Source organism: Muscardinus avellanarius (genome assembly GCF_963383645.1).
Source record: "Muscardinus avellanarius genome assembly, chromosome: 17".
Taxonomy (NCBI): Eukaryota; Metazoa; Chordata; class Mammalia; order Rodentia; family Gliridae; genus Muscardinus; species Muscardinus avellanarius.
In genome coordinates, this window is record NC_137803.1 from 16,782,325 (window position 1) to 16,803,861 (window position 21,537).

A 21,537-nucleotide genomic window follows, 5' to 3' on the forward strand; every position below is an offset into this window, starting at 1 on the left:
TGGGTGAAGTTGTGCATCCCAGGTCTAAGTACCAGGACGTTTGGCAGTAGCACCCAGAGCAGGAAACGCTAACTGTGTAGACAGCAAAGGGTTAAGTCCACTGTGACTTCTTTTTTTTTATCCCTTGTCAAGAGCCAGAGAAATACTTGATATTCTTAGTTGTGTCTTTGTAGTAGTTAATAAGTTATAAGACAAAAACCTGACTAGACGTCTACTGTGGTCTAACTAAGTGTGTTCGTAACATTTACAGGAGCCCAGCCCTTCCCATCTCTAACTCCTTGTGCTTTTTAAGTCAGCCTTGCAAATCTGGCCAGACAACAACTGGCCCTGGGTTTTCGTTTTAAGGATTCCCTTCTTCCCCATTCATCAAGATGAAATTGAGACCCGCCTGCCTTCCTGGGTTTTCTGGCCGGATTCCCCCACAGCAGGAGAGAGAGGACCTTCAAGGCTGCTTTAAACACGCCGGGCACGGCCCGCGCCACGCCGTGCCCGCGCCGGAGTGTGGTTGCCCCAGCCATGCGCTGGCTCATCTGAGGCGGCACGCCGAGGGGAGTGCTAAGACACTTAAAAGTTCCTAGTGTTTTTGAGACCCACGATCACCTACAATTTATGTAGTGAATTCTAAAAATTAAAAACGCTAAAAAAAAGGCCTGGTGTCGGCCTGTCCTTGGTTAACCCATTAAATGCTTCATGTACAAAATGGTTTACTGGAGTTCAGGAACTGCCCCTGTTAAGGGGAACTCTGTTTGAAAGAAACAGTACAAAAAGGAAAATTGTAACCCAAGAAACCCAAAAACAAAACAAAAGAAAAACAACAACGAAACATTTTGTCACTAAATACTGATACAAACATGTAACAAAGAGTATAAAAAGTTATTGGTTTAAATATATACAAACTCTTTTAAGCTGAAATACTGGTGTAAGACTTATCACTGGAGGATATATCCCAGAAGGTGAGGAGGGTACAGGGAGAGGAATATATTGCAACAGCCTAGATAGTACTGTGGACTCTATTATACTGCAAACATTTTGTAACAAAAACGTCCCCCCCTTTTTTTTCTATTGGATTCCAACGTGGACAGGGATGCTCCTTGGGGAACGACCGTGGCTATTTCTCGGCGGAACTCATCCGCTTGGACTTGATGAAGGCCATGCCGTGGGTCCGCATGTGCGTGTTTAAGGCAGCTTCCGTCTCGAAGGTCTTGGCGCACACCTTGCACTTGCGGTCGGCCGCGCCGTCGGCCGCCTCGTCCTCGGGGCCCGGCTGGTTCTCCTGCTGCCCGTCGGCGCCCGCCCCGTTCTGCTTGGACACGGGCTGCGGCTCCTTCAGCTTGTGCACGATGAACAGGTGGCGGGACAGGGACACGTGTGACGTGTAGCACAGGCCACACTCGCGGCACTGGTAGGAGGAGCCGTCGGACTTGTGCTGAGGGATGTGCTCGTGGAACTGCAGCAGGTTCTCGGTGGTGAAGCCGCACACGGCGCACTTGTGGACCTTGAACACGTTGATTTTGAGCTTCTTCAGCGGCTGCGTGATGGCGCCTCTGGGGGGCCGGAATTCCAACACCGGTTCCTCCAACTTCCGCTTGGGGCTGGGGACCTTGGAGGAAAAAACGAGAGAGAAGACAGCTGAAACCTGTCCCACCCCCACGGAAGTGTAAAATGGATGCAGTGGAATCCAGGGGTGGGAGACGTTAAAACCATGCATCTAGCCCGCACGCTTGTCATCCCAGCACCTGGGAGGCAGAGACAGGAAGGATCACAGGTTCTCGGCCAGCCTCAGCTACTTAGTGAGGCCCTTTGCAACTTAGTGAGACCCTGTTTCAAAATAAAGAATAAAAAATAGGGCTGGGGGGGGGGGTGTGGTAGCTCACAGGTAGAATGCCCCTGGGTTCTATCCCCAGTATTGCAAAAAAAAAAAAAAAAAAGGGCTGGGATGTAGTGCAGAGGTAGAATACCCCTGGGTTCCATTCCCAGTATGCATAAATAAAAAATTAAATTAATTAAAATGTAACAGCCATGCCTCTGAGCCAGGCATGGTGGCACACGCTTGTAATCCCAGCATTTGGGAGGCTGAGACAGGAGGATTTGGGTTCACGGCCAGCCTCAGCTACTTAGTGAGGCCCTTTGCAACTCAGTGAGCCCCTGTTTCAAAATAAAAGACAAAAAATTGGTTGGGGGTGTAGCTCCAAGGTACAATGCCCCCGAATTCCATCCCCAGTATCACAAAAAATAAAAAATAAATAAAAACTATGCATCTGCCCCCACAACTGGGACCCACAGCCTCCCTCCACCCTACAAGCAGGAACTGGAATCCCACGTTCCCCAGCGTGGCTCCAGCCAGGGAGGATGGGAGCAAAAAAAGGAGCCCGATTTGTGGAAATGGAGGCTAAACCCAAACCGACCAAGGAATCTGCGGTGCTTCAGACCTGGGGAGGACAGGGTGTGTGGGAAGCCAGGGAGGGTGTTGCTAAGCAACGGTGGTCAAGGAGGACCACGGTGACAGGTGAGACTGTGAAGGCACCAGGTGTGAACACTCTGTGTGTGCTGGGGGCCGGCGGCAGCTGGGGAGACCCGGCAGAGTGCCAGGGCATGCTGCAGTCCAGGTCTGGGGTGGCGTGGGGACTGTAGAAGGCCATGCAGGACACAGAATGTCACCCTGAGGATGCTGGGGAGCCATCGCCAGGTCACCTGGCTGGGTGCCTCCTCCCCCACCACGCCTGCGGCGTACCACTTCCCACTGTCCTGCCGCTCACCGAATGCCTTCGCTTCCCACTGCTCCCCAAATCCAAACCCGAGGGGCACCTCCGCTATGCGCCCACGGCTGGCTCCTCTGCCCTGCTCCTAGGGCTCCTCTCTCGCCCAAAAGCTACCTCTGCACACACACCCGTTCACGTCCTGCGGGAAAGGACTGTGTCTTCATGCAACACCAGTCTGACTTGTATTTCAGTGAGGTTTCTAAGTGATTAACTTCCTGAAAGCACGTCTGGGTACACTGATTGTACCCAGGTGCCTGCCAGACTTAGCCAGGTGCCAGACTCAACACCATGGCAGCCATGGCCCCAGGGACAGCGGCTTTTCTACACTCCAGCAGTTGGTACACACAGTGTCTTGTGTACCCACACACACATGTACCTACTGCTGGCTGAAAGAAGGTCACGACCACTGATGTGGGCATAGGATCGACTCTGTGGCTTTTATCTTTTATTATTACAAAGACAATTAAGAAATCTCTTAAATGTGATTAGGTGATGTTCACCCCTAGATGAACATTAATTCATCTAGCTGAAGAATTAATTATTTAAAAATTTTTTTTTTTTTGTTCTGGCTAAGGGACAACTTTCCTAAGTCGACACAAAATTTTACGTGCTATACGAGCAAGTAGATCCCTAACGCTATTTGCGGAAGGACACAGAAGAAACGCCAACAGAGGTTACCTTTAGGGGGGAGCTGAGGGGTCAGGTATAAAGGGGGACAGCCCACTATTTTATACTTTCTCATCTGAATTTTTAAATTATGTCACTGTATGCAAATGCAGATGGAGAGAATGAATGGGGGGGAGCGAGTCGCCCACTTCACGACAAAGCAATGGAGCCCAGTTCACTACAAAGCCTTCGGGGATGTTTGACCTTGGCGTCTTCCTTGATTTCCACTTCCTCCTCGTTGGCGGCTTCCGTCATCTCCTTCAGGTCGGGATCCTTGATGCCGTGCATCAGCTGGATGTGTTTCTCTAGCATGAGCCGCTTGGTGAAGGTGCGCCGGGAGTCCGGGCAGTGCCTGCAGGCGGGACAGAGAGAAGACAGCGGCTGAGTGGCTGAGTGGCTAAGTGGCGCGCTCTGGCCAGGACCTGCGCTGGCCTGCGGCGGCGTTCACAGATGGTGGTGCCGGCTGCAGGGACCCGGAGGTGCAGGGCTCAGTGAGCAGCGCTAGGATGCATCATTGTTCCCACTGTATGGAAAAGTTTCCTTCCAGCCGGCATGAAAGAGAGCTGTTGGTTTTGGTGTCCTTAATAGAACCAGCCTAATTTGGCTCCGACGGGGTATTTATTTTGCAGGTTTGGTCAAAGTGTGACTTGATTTTGTAATCTTAGATGGCTGCAATTTTAAAGCGCAGAATTGTGCCTTTCCAGAGTTTTCTGTACAGTGTGACTCAGAGAATCCCTTCAGAATTTATGTCACCCCAGACGCAGAGGCTAAAGACTGTCCCTCTGGGCCTCTGCCCCGCTGACGTTAATTCTCCGTCTACTCTGCTGGCACGGCGCTGAGCATCTGGCTCCAACTCTCTCCAAACACAGAGGCAACACGTGTTTATAATCACAGCATGGATGTATTTGTGGATTTGGTAGATTGAAATAAAAAAAAAAAACAGAACAGATATCCAAAGTAGACCTACCTGCTTAAGTTTTCATTTTGGATTGTGCAAAAGTATAGATTATGAAGATGGTGCCTTTGAAAATAGGAATTTACTGTTTTCTTAATAAAACAAGCTCAAAACAGCTTAAAAGAGTGAAGGGCGTGGTGATTATGGACGACAGACATTAGATATCTAGAACACCATTGCAGCCGGGCGTGCTGGCACACATCTGTGATTCCAGCACTTGGGAGGCTGAGATAGGAGGCTCCCAGTTCAAGGTCCCCAATGAGATAACTTAATGAGGCCCTGCTTCAAAATAAAAAATAAAAGCCAGACGTGGTGGCGCACGCTTGTAATCCCCGCGCTTGGGAGGCTGAGACAGGAGGATCGCACAGGTTCGAAGCCAGCCTCAGCTGCTTAGTGAGGCTCTCAGCAACTTAGTGAGACCCTGTTTCCAAATAAAGTATAAAATAGGTCTGGGAGTGTAGCCTGGAGGTAGAAAGCCTCTGGGTTCCATCCCCAGTACCACCAAAAAAAAAAAAAAACCAGACAAACAAACAAAATAAAAAATAAAAAGGGCTGGCTGTAGCTGTGGTACAACAGCCCCCCTGGTTCAATCTCCAGAATCACAAAACTCAAAAAGGTTTCTGAAGCTGGGCATGGTGGTGCATGCTTGTGATTGTAGCATTTCGGAGCCGAGACAGGAGAATCGCAATGCGCAGACAGCCTCAGCTACTTAATGAGGCCCTCTGCAACTCAGTGAGACCCTGTTTCAAAATAAAGAATAAAAAATAGGGCTGGGGCTGTAGCTCAGAGGTAGAATGCCCCTAGATTCCATCCCCAATACCAAAAAAAAAAAAAAAAAAAAAATCTGAGCCACCTGGGCGTGGTGGCGCACACATGTAACCCAAATACTTAGGAGGCTGAGACAGGAGGACCACAGGCTGCTAGGCCACTTAGTGAGGCCCTCTGCAACTTAGTGAGACCCTGTTTCCAAATAAATAATAAAAATGTGCTGGGATGTAGCTCAGAGGTAGAATGTGCCTGGGTTCAATCCTCAGTACTGAAAATGAAAGAAAAGAAAAAAGAAAAAAAAAAAAAGATTTCTGAGCTGGGCATGGTAGCACTCGCCTGTAATTTCAATACTTGGGAGGCTGAGGCAGGCAGGTTCAAGGACAGCCTCAGCAAATAGTTGAGACTCTCACCAACCTAACAAGACCTTGTTTCAAAAGTAAAATTAAATAGGGCTGGGGAGTGTAGCTTGGAGGTAGAATACCTATAGGTTCAATTTCCAGTGCCACGTACACACACAGAAAAGGTTTCTGAGGATTTTGGAATGGTGGCCCTAAACCCTGCTGCCTCTACCTCTGAGACCCTCTCGGGGCCGCGCAGGAGCCAGTACCATGGAACAAGAGCTCCTGCTCATGAAAAGGTTTTGCTGGAGGTCAATTAGCGGAGATTCCTAGCCCTAAATTTTACTGCCTCACACTGACATCACAGGAAAGAAACTAAGCTCTAATAAAGGATCAAGCCGCTAGGCCGTCTGTTCCACTGTCTCCTCGGCCGGGGGTCCTCCTGGACGCAGACTCTGGCTCTTTTTTTAATCAGTACTGGGGCCTCTTCTTTTTAGCAGAACTCAGAGCCTCGTGCATGCCAGGCCGGTGCTCTAAAACTGCCTCCATTCCCAGCCTTTTAAAATTTTTATTTTGAGGCAGACTGTAGCTAAGTGGCCTGGGCTGGGCTCCAACTTGTGACGCTCTTGCCTCAGCCTCCCTGGCTGGGATCACAGGCGCGCAGCACCACACCCGCTACATTCTGATTTTTCTGATTCAGTCTCAACACACATTACTCATGGAACATGCTCATCATACCAAAACCGCCGTCTACTTTGGTTTCGTGCCTCTGTTTTGCTCTCTGGGGAACTCCCCCTAACTAACCAGCCAGCTCCAACTCCAGCCAGGTGCCAGCCAATTCCTGCTAAGCCGACGGCAACCACGCCGAACTGCACACTGCTCTGCACCTGCAGGCTCCTTCCCTCTCGCATGAGACGCGCCTTGCAATGTCAATTCACTTTAAACATGTTCTGGTTGAGTGTGTGACAGACTCTCTGCTAATGTCATAACACAGCCTGGTCTTCATATATGGAGCAGTTTATGACCAGCCACTGATGGGTGGGCTCACGATGGCCCACTCAGGCCCTCCCATCTGTTTGATCTCAGCCAATAGTATGTACTGAGAAAAGGCCTTAGGTGGTGGCTTGGTCTAGGACTGAATCCACCATGATGGAGCCTTCTTCAGGTCAGCTCTGAACCCCAGCAGGCCAAGCTGGCAATGCGGCCACCATCGTAGGCCCAGGGACGGCTATTCACCTGCACACCAGCAAACCCACCATTTCCCTTAACACTCAGTAATAAAAAACATGTGCCAGGGAATAGCATAACATCATGGGGTATGCAGAAAGGCGCTTCTTTTTTTTTTTTTAAGAGTCAGACACGGTGGCACGTGTCTGTAATCCTGGTACTTGAGAAGCTAAGGCAAGAGGATCGCAGGTTTGAGGGCTGCCTCAACAGCACAGCAAGACTGTCAGTAACCTCGCGAGACCCTGTTCCAAAACAAAAAAGTTAAAAGGAGCCGGGCGTGGTGGCACGCACTTGTAATCCCAGTACTCAGGAGGCTGAGACAGGAGGATCTCGGTTCGCGGACAGCCTCAGCTACGTAGGCCCTCCGCAACTCAGTGAGACCCTGTTTCCAAATAAAGAATAGAAAAATCAGGCTGGGGGTATAGCTTGAAGGTAGAATGCCCCTGGGTTCAATCCCCAGCACACAAAAAAATTAAAATTAGAAAAAAGAACTGGGAGTGTATAGTTCACAGATAAGAATGCTCCTGGGTTCAATCTGCAGTACCATGCCACCAAAAAAATTTTGAGTTTGACAACCTAATGCCAAAAGAGTTAGGAAATGTGACTCAGAAACTGGTCCAGAGGACTGGAAATCAAATGTCAGAGTAAAAGGCCAGGGGTGGTGGCGCATGCCTATAATCCCAGGAGGTGGGAGTCTGAGACAGGACGATCGCAGGTTCGCGGACAGCCTCAGCAAGTGCTAAAACTCTCATCAATTTAGAGAGACCTTGTTTGAAAATTAAAATACAGCTGTGGGTGTAGCTTGGGAGTAACGTGCCCTGGGTTTTATCCCCAGTACCACACACACACACACACACACACACACACACACACACACAGTCAGTGGTTAGCTACAGACAGAAACCCTTCGGGAGGTGGAACACAGAAGCACTTACGAGCAGGTGTAGACCTTCCTGATGCCCTTGTGCTTGATGCGATTGTGGCGGCACAGGCTGTGCGAGGAGCTGAAGGACTTGTCGCACTGGCGGCAGGGGTGCTTCTTCATTTGCTGCGCCGGGAGAGAAGAGAAGGCCGCTTAAGTCAGCGGAGACACAGACACCGTGAAAACCGAGAGCGCCCCATGGTGTGGATTAGGATGTTAGACTAAATGAGCTTTGCTGAAATAATCGAGTCAAAGAGCACAGTGCTGGGCTAGCCGCAGAGGGGCTGGGAGCAGGAGGTGCCATTTACTGACCAAAAGAGTAAAGAATTTTTATTTATTTTCCCCTAATACTCAGGTTTTAAAATTTATATAAATTCCCATGTATTTGTGACAAAAGACATTGCATAAATAGTTTTTTTTTTTTGCAAAAGGAGTAGTAAATGCTATTTTTATCGTGCATGCGTGCGTGTGTGTGTGTGTGTGTGTGTGTGTGTGTGTGTTGCTGAGGATTGAACCCAGGGCCTTGTGCACACTGGGCAAGTAAGTGCTCTACCACTGAGCTAAAGCCCAAGCCCTGGAAATATGCTTTACTTTTTTTTTTTTTTTTTTGGCGGGGTCTGGGGATGGAACCCAGGGGCATTCGACCTCCGAGCTACTCCCCCTGCCCTATTTTTTATTCTTTTTATTTTGAAACCGGGTCTCACTGAGTTGCAGAGGGCCTCACTAAGTAGCTGAGGCTGTCCGCGAACCACAATCCTCCAGGTCTCAGCCTCCCAAATGCTGGGATTACAAGCGTGCACCGCCACGCTCGGCTAATATTCTTTTTTTAAAATTTATATAAATATCTATGTATCTGTAATAAAAAACATCACATAAATCCCTTTTTTTGCAAAAGAAGTAGTAAATGCTACTTTTAGTGTGTGTGTGTGTGTGTGTGTGTGTGTGTGTGTGTGTGTGTGTTGCTGGGGACTGAACCCAGGGCTTTGTTTATAATAGGCAAGGGTTCTACCCTACCACTGAGCTATATCCCAAGCTCTGCAAATGCTATTTTTTTTTTTTTTTTGGTACTGGAGATTAAACCCAGGGGTATTCTATCTCCAAGCTATACCCCCTCCCAGCCCTTTTTATTTTTAATTTTGAAACGAGGTCTCTCTAAGTTTCTGAGAGTTTTGCTAAGTTGTTGAAACTGGCCTCAAACCCGTGATCCTCCTGTCTCTGCCACCCAAATATTGAGATTATAGGTGTGTACCACCACACCTGGCTTATAAATGCTATTGTTTTAAGAAGCAGATGATATTTTAAAATACTACTTCAATAAATAGCAAATAAAGCCAACAATTTAATTTGTCATAACTGAGCTGGGTGTGGAGGCCCACGCTTGAAATCCCAGCATTTGGGAGGCTGAGACAGGAGGATTAAGGTTCACAGACAGCCTCAGCTACTCAGTGAGGCCCTGTTTCAAAATAAGGAGTAAAAAATAGGGCTGGGGATGGCGCTCAGAGGTAGAGTGCCCCTGGGTTCCATCCCCAGCACCCCCCCCCACACACACACACACAGGTACTTTTGCGGTAAATGGGAAGATATCCAAACTTATCTAACATGCCATGTTAAATTAAATCCCTGGCTGGTTTTAGTTTAAAATGTATCCTTCAATAAACTCAGTTTAGAGCTCTGTAGAAGACCTTTTGTTTTACACAACACCATTCGGTTATCTGGGAAACACAAGACCTCTGAAGTCAATTTAAGGAGCCCGCCTGTCTGAGTACGTGGGGCAGTGAGTGAGAAAGTGTTCACACATCGGCGCACAAGCTATCGAGCAGGGGAATCTAACTTCTTAAAAATCCTATCTAAAACTTTCCCACTTTGGCTAAGACATAGCGGTGTTAATTAAATGTTTTTCCAAGCAGAACCTTTGAAGTCAATTCGCAGCTTAACTCCTAAAACAAATTCTTTCGGTCTGACACTCCTAAGCAGTCTAGAACTAAACCACGGCCTATCGCCAGGAAATGAAATCATGGGAGTCGTCGCTGGTGAATGCGACAGAATTTGGCTCGGCCCTCATTCAAAATAAGGCTGGAGTGGGAATCCGTTCTCCGGTGGATAACATTACTATTCTTGGCAGTAAAAGATAAGTAAGCAAGTGCAAGATGAGATGAAGAAATCATATTCTAAAAAACTTTTACATGCTTCACCTGTTAAGCATGCCCTTATTTAAAGGGGACCCATTTGAGTGGTGAGAACCTGACCCTGCTGCTGACAATCTGGGGACCTGGGGAGTCCCAACCCCACCGCGAGGTGGAGACGCAACAGTGCTTCCGCTTCCTCACAGACGATTACAGGAAAGGCACCCAAAAGCCCACTCGGTAAATGTCCTCCTACTGGACTAGAAGAATGTTTCTACTCTTTTCACATAAAAAGCGTAGAGCCGGGCGTGGTGGCGCACGCTTGTAATCCCGGCGTTCGGGAGGCTGAGACCAGAGGATCTTAGTTCGCGGACAGCCTCTACTTAGTGAGGCCCTCTGCAACTCAGTGAGACCCTGTTTCCAAATAAAGAATAAAAAATAGGGGAGGGGGTTTAGCTCAGAGGTCTTATGCCCCTGGGTTCCATCCCCAGACCTGCAAAAAAAAAAAAAAAAGTAAATAAAATAAATTAATTAAAAAAATAAAAAGAGTAGAAAATGCCAGGCGTGGTGGCGCACGCTTGTAATTCCCACGCTTGGGAGGCTGAGACAGGAGGATCGCACAGGTTCGAAGCCAGCCTCAGCTACTTAGTGAGGCTCTCAGCAACTCAGTGAGACCCTGTTTCCAAATAAAAAATAAATTAGGTCTGGGAGTGTAGCCCAGAGGTAGAAAGTCTCTGGGTTCCATCCCCAGTGCCACACACACACACAAAAAGGCCTTAAGAACAGAATCATGTTTAACAGTTCTGTTTCAGTAATGGTATTTAAAAAGCAAAATCTAAATCTCTTAAATTTTGTATATATAAGGTCAACAGGATGGAACCCAGGGGCATTCTATAAAGAGCGATCCCCAAAGTCAAGAAACAAGGGGTTTATTTATTTATTTATTTTTTATTTTGTGGTACTGGGGATGGAATCCAGGGGCATTCTACCTCCGAGCAGCACTCCCAGCCCTATATTTTTGTTCTTTATTTTGAAACAGGGTCTGGGTTGCAACGGGCCTCACTGAGTGGCTGAGTCTGGCCAAGAACCTGCGATATTTCTGTCTCAGCCTCCCAAGTCCTGGGATTATAAGCATGAGCTGCTATGCCCAACTTCCGACCTTCTTTATTTATTTATATTTTTTAGGTCAAAGGGCACACAGTGTCTCACTAAGTTGGGTGGGCTGATTTTGAGCTTGCGATCTTCCTGCTGCAACCTCCCAGGAGCTGGGACTATGGGTGTGCGCCACTGTGCCCAACAACTTTTCCCAAGATCTTATGGCCATTTGCCCAATCTTGGCTCCGGTCTGGTAGCGGATACTGAGGGAATCGGGGCTCTAAGTGAACTTTTTATGACTTACTGCTTTCAGAAAAGGACCATGATTTTCTGATGAATTCTGAGTCATTTGTTTCTTGTGTTCTTTTGGTACTGGGTATTAAACTCAGGAGCATTGTACCTCCAAACTATGTCCCCAGCCCTTTTCATTTTAAAACAGGATCTCACAAAATGTCTGAGGCTGGCCTCAAACCTGCGATCCTCCTGTCTCCGCCTCCCAAAGAACTGGGATTACGGACCTGCATCACCATGCCCAGCATATTTTGCTTTTAAATGCAACTCTTTAACACAGCACTCTTTGACTTACAAGCTGGGCAAAAATGTTCACATACAATTTTAGAGTTAAATATCAAATACATCAAACAGGTAGGAACTCTTCCTCGGTTTCCCCCCTGATCTCTATCTCTGACTTCTGTATCTCCACAGCTTTCAGGGAAGAAAGCATTAACTTGGCTGGACAAAATCCTCCCACCGTGTCCAGAAGGGTGTGTGCTCGCCACGCCCTGGGGTGCGGGCCTTGGTTCCTGGGCAGAGCATCCGGTTTGCCCTGGCCTGCCCACAGTCAGCCAGTCTCATTCTGGGGAGAAGTCCCAACTGCACACGGGCAACTGGAAGACAGACGGCTGCTTCTAAGAGTCCTACCTCACCTCCAAGAGGTATCTGCCGCACATTAACATGCAAAGAGCCTCCTTCACGACCTTGGCATCTCCAGAAACATCCAGAAGCCTGAGGTCAAAGGGCGCACAGTAAGGGGGGAGGATGGGGAGGGAGCTGGAAAACCCGCCAAGAGCTGTGTGCATGTATGACATCATCGCTACAATTTACATTATGAGACGATAATGTACCAATAAAAGCATATAAAATAAAATAAGAGTAGGAAAAAAAGGGTACATGGTTATTCTCAGAGCACACTGACACACCCTTCAACTCTATCTCAACACTTTTTTTATAAGAAAGGAAAAAACACAGCAATTGTATAATTTAAATATATCAGAGTAGCAGTCAGGCCTTAACTCCTAAAACTCCGAGCCTGTCCACTTGGAAATCTGTTCTACAGCTACACAGCCCACCCCACTCCCACCCCAAACCCCGCTGCCAAGGATAAGTCCCAAATCCCCCGACAGGCTCCTGGAAACCTTGGACAGCACCATACCCTGGATATACTACATTCTTCCCTACAGAGGCTCCTTGACTTATGAGGGAATACATCCCAGGAAACCTGTGAGTGGAAATGCATTTAATACCCTGATAAACCCATTTATTTTTTTTATTTGGAGTAGTACTGGGGAAGAAACCCAGGGGCCTTCTACCTCTGGGCTACAACCCCATCCCTATTTTATTTCTTATTTGGAAGCAGGATCTTACTGAGTTCTCGAGAGCCTCACTAAGTGGCTGAGGCTGGCTTTGAACCTGCAATTCTCCTGTCTCAGACTCCCAAGTACTGGGATTACACTATGCCTGGTTCCTGAAAATCCATTATAAAGCCAAAAAATCTGAGTCAAATCATCCTTAAATCAGGAACTGGCTATCCACAGTACCTATGATGAGGCTTAATTTATAAACTAGACACAGTGAGAGATTAACAATACAATAGAACAATTATAACAGTGCATATGATTGGTCCCCGTCTCTGTCTCTTTCTGGCTTCTCTGGCATCACTGTTCTTCAACTCTGGGGTCAGTACAAGCATGGCGATGCCACAATAGTTGATCTGATCATCAAGACTGTTCCGAGGTGGCTGGGGAGGGGTAGCGTACACAGGGCGGATACGCTACACAAAGGATGACTCAATTCCCAGGAGAGCTGGAGCAGGACGGCACAATATTCCGACATGCTACTCAGAATGGCACACGATTTTTAATTTCCGAGTTATTTCTGGAACTTTTCACAAACACTTTTCTACTGCAGTGAGCCACAGGTGACCGACGGCACAGAAGGCTAAGCCCCAGACCAGCAGGAGACGGCTGTACTTACGTGAAGAAACTTCAAGATACATGAAATACTTAGTGCTGAGTGGCAAGGGTAGGTTTTAAGTTTTTGATTCTATTCTTTTCATGTTGCTTGGGTTTCAAGTTGTTTGGGTACCACGTAAATACAGCACTATCCCCTCAGTTTTTTTATTTTTTTTGGTCTGTTGCCTCAAAACAATTTAAGTTGAACTTATCGAGGTATAATTGTGTGTGTGTGTGTGTGTGTGTGTGTGTGTGTGTGTGTGTGTGTGTGTGTGTTACTGAGGATGGAACCCAGGGATGTTCTACCTTCAAGCTACACCTCCAACCCTATTTTATCCTTCCTTCCTTCCTTCCTTCCTTCCTTTCTATGTATTTATTTTTTGGTAGTACTGGGGTTCCTGGAAGCCCTTTTACCTCCGGGCTACACTCCCAGACCTATTTTTATATTTTTTTTATTTGGAAACAGGGTCTCTTAAGCCAGCGCGGCTGACTTCGAACCTGCCAATCCTCCTGTCTCCGCCTTCCAAGTGCGGAGATTACAAGCGCACGCCACCATGCCTGGCCTTTACTCTTTATTTTGAAACAGAGTCTAACTAAGTTGCAAAGGGCCTCCCTCACTGAGGCTGGTGCCAAACTGCGATCCTCCTGCCTCAGCCTCCCAAGTACTAGGATTACAAGTGTGCTCCGCCATGTACAGCTGGAGGTATAATTTACAAAATGTAAAATTCACCCTTTTGAAAAAAAAATCACCCTTTCTAATATCTCGCTCTGTGAGTTCCAACAAATACATACAACTGAGTAACTGACACGACAATTAAGCGCAGAATAGATGTTAAGAGACCCCCGGCTTGCCACATGCCCCCCCTTCTTTGCGAATCCAGGGGCATTCTGCCTCCAAGATACACTCTCAGCCCAATTTTTGTGTTTATTTCGTTTGTTTGTTTTGAACTGGGGTCTCAAGCTAGGTTACTGAGAGTCTTGCTAAGTTGCTGGGGCTGTCCTTGAACCTGTGATCCTCCTGTCTCAGCCTGATAAGTGCTGGAACTACAGGCACCTGCCACCACGCCTGTGTCCGCGTGCCCCTTCCAGTCAACGCCTGGCTCTTAGCAACCACAACGTGTTTTCTAGCCCTCTGGTTTAGCCTTTCTTAACTATCATGCACATGGCACCCCACAGCACAGCAGGGAGCTTTCTAGGTCTGTTTCCTTCCAGCCTAATAATAACTGGTAATTCAGTGACTTGTTCGTTTTCGTTGCAATGAAGCATCCTGAGATAAGGAGATAACCCACTCTGGCATTTCACCAGCTGACAGGCACCAAGGCTGTCTGCAGTTTTCGTAAATGAATGAAACCACTATAAGCATTGGTGCATGGTGTCTGAGTGAGCGTATGATTTTCTCTTGGATAAATACACAGCAGGGGATAACTGAGCCGTATGGTAAGTTAAGTGAGACCTGGGCAGGCTGAACTTGGCCTTCTGACAGCAGTGGTGACAGTCCAGGGCCTGACACCCTTTGCCATGCTGGGTGCTGCCTCCGAATACCAGCCATCCCAAAGGGCGCCTACTGCCATCGCCCTGTGGTTTTAATTCGCATTTCTCTTACGATATATGGTATTAAGGTTAAAAAAAAAAAAAAACCAACAGAGTTGGTGTACTCATTCCTTCAAAGAAAAACCTCGACCACTACAGATTTTTGCTTTTTTTTTTTCAAGGCATAGTTGGGATGTTTTTAGTCCTCTACAAGCTCCCTGAGAACAGAAGCTATGTGTGGATGTCTTATTTTTGTATTCCTGCTTGGGATATTACAGGAAATGCTCAGCAAATATTTACTATGAAGGAATGAATAAACAAGGAAACACAGAATACACACTTATCTATCCGAAAAATCTCAGTAGGGTCTGCAAAGTAATCACGGGGTAGCAGACTTAGGATGAAGCGTTAGAAATGGGGCAAGCATTGCTTATTTTTCACAGGGCAGGTAAGACATAAGCGCGCAAACACACTGTAAGGACAGGCAGGAGGTGAGTTGGCCGAGCAGGGAGGAGGGGAGGGACAGCAGCCTTCCCCATGTGGAGCACAGCCCACAGCCAGCAGGTGCAAAGCTCGTGAAGGTAAAGTGGGGGAAGGAAGGGACCAGGAAATTGAGGGAATTCCTGCCCACTGGCTTCATGAAGGACTTGGGAGCACATGTGCATAAGGTGGCATAATCTCAATCAATCTCTCTCTCTCTCCCTCCCTCCCTCCCTCCCTCTCCCTTTCCCTCTCCCTCTCCTTCTCCCTCTCCCTCTCCCTCTCTCTTTTGTACTGGGGTTGAATCCAGGGGCATGCTACCTTAGAGCTATACCCCTATTTTGGGGGGGAGTACTGGGGTTGAACCCTGGGGCATTCTACCTCTGAAGTATACTCTCAGTCCTATTTTTTTATTCTTTATTTTGAAACGGGTTTTCACTGAGTTACAGAGGGCCTCCCTATGTAGCTGAGACTGGCCGAGAACCTGTGATCCTCCTATCTCAGCTTCCCAAGTGTTGGGATTACAAGCATGACCCTGTTTCAAAATAAAAAAGGAATAAATAAAATAGGGCTGGGAGGGTAGTTAAAAGGTAGCTTGTAATCCCTGGACTTGGGAGGCTGAGACAGAAGGATCACAGGTTCACAGCCAGCCTCAGCTACTTAGCGAGGCCCTCTGGGACTTAGAGAGACTCTGTTTCGAAATAAGGAATAAAAAATACAGCTGGGGGTGTAACTTGGAGGTAGAATGCCCCTGGGTTCCATCCCTAGTATTGCCAAAAAAACAAAACAAAACAAAACAAAACAAAAGGCAGAGTACCCCCAGGTCCAATCCCTACCATCGCTCACACAAATAAATAAAATGAAATAGAATAAAATAAAATAAAATAAAATAGGACTAAGCATGTATCTCAGGGGTACAATATCCTGAGGTTCAATTCCCAGAACCACAAATGGAGAAACAAAAAATGAGTCTAAGTTATGGATTCCACTCATAAGTTCACACACCTACATATATTTGACCACGTGCACAGTCTTCCTGATGCAAGCAGAGTATCATGGGCTATAATTGATATAACCGTCTTCTATTGATGATTTAGGTTGTTTCAACTTCGTAATTACAAAGTATAAATTTCTATCATCATCTAATTATCCCTAAAAGTCTTCAATTTAGAAGCTGTGAAGAATGGCAAAGTTCTCTGACACACCTGCCGAACTGCCCTCAAAAAGGTTTTCTACTTCCTGATGTCCCACAAAATAGAAACATGTTTCACTTTGTTTTCAATACTAGTGATATTCCATACCATCTGTGCGCTCCTTGGCCATTTGTATTTCTCTAGTGACCTGCCCAACCATATCCTTTTCTTTTTTTCTTTTGGTACTGGAAGTGGAACCCGGGGCATTCGACTTCCGAGCTACACCCCCAGCCCTATTTTTTATTCTTTATTTTGAAACAGGGTCTCACTGAGTTTCAAAGGGCTTCATTAAGTAGTAGTTGAGGCTGTCCTTGAGCCGTGATCCTCCTGTCTCAGCCTCCCAAATACTGGGATTACAAGTGTACACCACCACGCCCGGCCATCTCAGCCTTTTTTATTTTGAAACAAGGTCACAATAAATTGCTGAGGGTTTTGCTAAGTTGGAGGCTGGCCTGGCACCTGCAAACCTCCAGTCTCAGCTCCCTAAGTCCTGGGACCATAGGTATGCATCACCACACCCAGCTGAGGAGGCTGTCTTGGAACAGTCCAAGGGAGAGATTGTGTGTCCTGGTCTTGGAACACGAAGAGGGCAAAGATGAATGGATGGATTTGGTACAGCTTTCAAAGGTAGAAAACTGGTGGAATTTGTGGCTAGGGGAATATGGTGGCAAAAGAGAGGGAAGAAAGGGGTCGGGATCATTGCCAATTCTTTGGCCTGGGTACCTGGTCAGAGAGTGCTAGTAGTTCCTAAGTAGAAAGACTCTGGGAGGAGAAGGGTTAGTGATGGAGAGGACTCAAGAGTTGTTTTGTATGTGCTGAATTCCAGAGGCCCATTGGAGATCTCCAAGGAATCCAAGTCTACAACTCAGGAGAGGGATCCAGGTCAGAAAAACAAACTCAGCTTGGGAGTCATTAGGACCCAAGCCAGGGACCTGGATGAGAGCCTTCTGAGAGTGCGTGGACACGTCAGTGTTCACAGGCCGGATCAAGGGAGATGGCCGAGCAGCTATTATCAATGAGGAACCAAGAGAAACAGTGTCCCCAAGCCTGGTGACAGCCCGTCAGGCAGGACCTCCCAGACAACGGCTGCAGAGAGGCTTGGGGACAGGAAAGTCACTGGAGACCTCTGTGAGATGGCCCTGGTGGAAAAGGAGGACCGGAGCCCAGAGGACAGAAAACCACTGCAGGGAGGTAGGTTGTAAAGTGAAGAAAGAAAATGTCAGGAGGGAAGCAGGTTCAGAGCCGGCTCTGTGTGGTTACGGGAAGCAATACTGTGACATGCTTTAGGATTTTGAGGATGGTCGGGAGAGGCCGGACCATCTCCGGAAGAGGCCATTTCTCATCCCGGAGAAAGGACGGGCGTGCCTGTGATACCCTTGAATGGTCAACAAGGAGATGGAGGGACAGAATCACCCTTGGGATGGAAGAGGACAGGGCATGTGAGTTCAGATGCAAGAGAGTTGTCAGCGCCATCCTCTTCATGGGTAACCCAAAAGCCAAAACTCCCGGCCTCCACGACTGCCCACAACCTAGACAAGGACACCATCACCCCCACTCCAAGACAGCCTTCCCTCTCCTTGAGGCCCATTCACCCCCCAGCCTTGGGTCGGCTCAGCTCAGCTCAATGGCAGCCTTCCTGAGCTCTCTGCCACCCGATCCCATCCCTCCTTTCATCTGTAAGCTGGACAACTATCAGAGAAAACCACTGGAGGGCCACTCTCTGCCTAACACCCACCTGGAGTTCTCTGTGGCTCTGGGGAAGCCCCTGGACGCGCGGCCTCCCCAGCACCAGAGTCCTCCTACATTCTTTCTGGCTCAAGGCCAGGTGTTGGCAGCCGCCGACCATGCCTTGTGCTGGTTTGGGCCACATCCACACTCTCCTAGCCGCACGCACACAGGTAAATCCTCCTGCGCATCCTTCAAATGCCCTTTGGACAACCCTTGTTTCCCGAAGCCCTCCCCAGCATCTCCCAACCTCTGCCGAGTACCATGAAATGGGTCCTCAAGTCTCTGCTTCTTTGAACCCTAGATGTACAAGGAAGATGTGATTCCTCTCTTCCATGTATCACACTGAATTTTAAGTTTTAACTCACTTCTCTCTTCCTCCAACCTCTTTAAAGGCTAGACTGTATCTTACCCTAATCACAGGACCTCACCAAGCTCCAAGCTGACACCTCAACTCACAGGGCTCTCCTTTAGGGGTATGCACCAGTGTGATTCCTCTAAGATGTAAGATGCCCAACTCTTTTTCTTGGCGGTACTGGGGATGGAACCCATCCCCACTGTACCTACATGCTATACCCCCCCCCCCAATCTTATTTCTTATTATTTTAAAACAGGGTCTCACTGAGTTGCAAAGGGCCTCACTAAGTAGCCGAGGCTATCTGCGAACCGTGATCCTCCTGTCTCAGTCTCCCAAATGCTGGGATTACAAGCCTGGTTCCCAGCTCTTAATCTAGTTTTAGTGTTCAAAACATTTATGTTTTCTCTTTCTTCCAAACTGTATCCATCTGTATGACATAATTTCGCTTAGACTATTCATATCAAATGTTATGTAATTTGGTAAATGTTTAATGAATTCAAGAAAGAGTTATATCTGGAAGAACAAACACATTTAAAAGTTAAACATCCCCAGGGTAGGAATGAATGGCCTGTGTCCACAGGTTTAGAACTGCTCGTTACAGTGTGCAAACGTCCAGACGAAAGTAGAGAAGAGAAAGAAAAAAGGAAGAGAAGCAGAAAGAAGCAGGTTAAGTATCTCTAATCTGAAAACCAACCAGTAGTCTATGAGAATATTCCCAAATCCCCCCAAAAATCCAAGAGCTGAAGTACATTTCTGGTCCCAAACACTTTGTATTAGAGATATTTAACCCATAGCACAGACTAATAAAACTGAACAGATTTTGTCTGTTTTGTTTTTGTTTGTTTTGTACTGGGAATTGAACCCATAGGCACTCTACCTCTGAGATGCAACCCCTACCCTTCTTAGGTTTTTATTTTGAAATAGGATCTCACTAAGTCGCTGAGGTTGGCATTGAGCCTGTGATCCTTTTTTTTTTGGTAGTACTGGGGATGGAACCCTTCTACCTCTACGTTACACTCCCAGACCTATTTTTTATATTTTATTTGGAAACAGGGTCTCTTAAGCCAGCGAGCCTGGTTTCGAACCTGTACAATCCTCCTGTGTCAGCCTCCCAAGCGCAAGGATTACAAGCGTGCGCCACCACACCTGGCTATCCTGTGATCCTTCTGTCTCAACCTCCCAAGTCCTGGGATTATAGGTGTGTGCTACCATGCCTGGCTTAAAAAAAAAAAAAAATATATATATTATATATGTATTTATATGTTTATGTAATATCTATTATTATATTTAATATGTAACATATAAATTTTTATATATTGTATATTTATATATAGCTTTTCTATAAAATAAAAATGTTCTAGATTATATATATAATTTATATTCTTTTTTTTTTTTTTTTTTTTTGGGTGGTACTAGGGGTAGAACCCAGAGGCTTTCTACCTCTACCTCCAGGCTATACTCCCAGACCTTTTTTATATTTTATTTGGAAACAGGGTCTCACTAAGTTGCTGAAAGCCTCACTAAGTAGCTGAGGCTGGCTTCGAACTTGTGCGATCCTCCTGTCTCAGCTTCCCAAGCGCGGGGATTACAAGCGTGCGCCACCACGCCTGGCTATATATAATTTATATTCTTATAAAGTTGATTTTGTTTGTTTGTTTCAGCTTCCCAATCACTGGGATTACAGGCATTATGGCTATATAAAGATTATATATAAGATGGTAAATTATATATAGATGGTAAATTACGGAAAATAAACCTGCTTAATTAAGTCACCCATTTGCGTTTAGCAAGTGTTCTTTTACAGAGACAAGAAGTAGCCCTCTCCTTAATTTTGGAACCCTGTAGGTTATATATTCTAAAGTCCTTCCCGAGAGAATTTAACACTGACAGCACCAGGAAGATTTTCAAGTCTCAGTTTCACTGTGTCTCGAGTATTTTGATGCACACAGTATGGAAATTCAAACTGCCTACACACGAAAGCTTAGAGAAATATAATCTGAGAGCACTAAATCACACCATTTGGGTTTCTACATGTGGAACTGAGTGGCTTTGGGGATAAATCCAGGCACAGAGAATGAATTTAGACCGAGGGCGAGAGAGTAAACCTAGTAGGCTTTGCAGGCTATAAAAGTTTCTGCTGCCGGGCGTGGTGGCGCACGCTTGTAATCCCCGCGCTTGGGAGGCTGAGACAGGAGGATCGCGCAGGTTCAGAAGCCAGCCTCAGCTACTTAGTGAGGCTCTCAGCAACTTACTGAGACCCTGTTTCCAAATAAAGTATAAAATAGGTCTGGGAGTATAGCCCGGAGGTAGAAAGCCCCTGGGTTCTATCCCCAGTACCACCAAAAGAAAAGAAAAAAAAAGTTTCTGCTTCAACTACTCAATTTTGTCTTTGTGGTTTAAAAAACAGGCACAGCCAATAATACATAAATAAATGAGCATGGCTATGGTTCAGTAAATTATTTACAAAATGGGATGGCAGACCCATGGAATGTAGTTTGCTGATCCTGACTTAGACCACCGTCTCACATTTGACAGAAAATAGAGACAAGCGGAAGCGGTGCCAGTGGGCATCCTTGTCTTGTTCCTGGTCTGAAGGGAAATTTATGGGACACGAAGCCATCAAAGGTGTAATAGTAAAAACAATGTTATAAATGCATACAAAACTACCAATTCCGGTATCAAAGACGTGTGGGGAGGGGGAGGACACCGTGGGGACGGCACCAAGAACTGTGTACACATGTCAGTCTGACACCCTACACCCCAATATGATATAAAATTTACAATGCACCAAATAAAAATAAGTATAAAGAATACAGAGACAAATCTCAGCGATGCAGAACCCATCAACCTCTCCCTCCCTCTCTCTCTCTCTCTCTCTCTCTCTCTCTCTCTCTCTCTCTCTCTAAACTGGGGGATTAAATCCAAAGGCACGATACCTCTGATATATACCCCCAGCCCTATTTTGTATTTTTTGAAACAGGGTCTCGCTAAGTTGCGGAGAGCTTTGCTAAGTTGCTATGGCTGATCTTGAACCTGAGATCCTCCTGTCTCAGCCTCCCGAGTACTGGGATTACAAGCGTGCGCCACCGCGCCTGGCAAACCAAATCTATTTAACAAAGCTGATAATTAGTCTAGGTAAATCAAGTCATAATTTACAAGGCCAGGGT

General features: G+C 46.8%; 1 protein-coding gene across 5 annotated transcripts in view; it reads right to left on the reverse strand.

Moving 5' to 3' along the window:
• Positions 1 to 1,108: 1,108 nt before the first annotated feature.
• The window catches only part of ZNF532 (zinc finger protein 532), a gene marked incomplete at both ends in the record, with an annotated part of 142,399 nt that continues 121,970 nt past the window's right edge, over positions 1,109 to 21,537 (reverse strand). For all 5 annotated transcript variants that reach the window (XM_080714398.1, XM_080714396.1, XM_080714399.1 and 2 more), the window contains 3 exons: positions 1,109 to 1,600; positions 3,630 to 3,777; positions 7,649 to 7,761. In XM_080714398.1, the coding sequence (XP_080570524.1) occupies positions 1,109 to 1,600; positions 3,630 to 3,777; positions 7,649 to 7,761 (753 nt within the window). The remainder of the gene's footprint in view (positions 1,601 to 3,629; positions 3,778 to 7,648; positions 7,762 to 21,537) is intronic.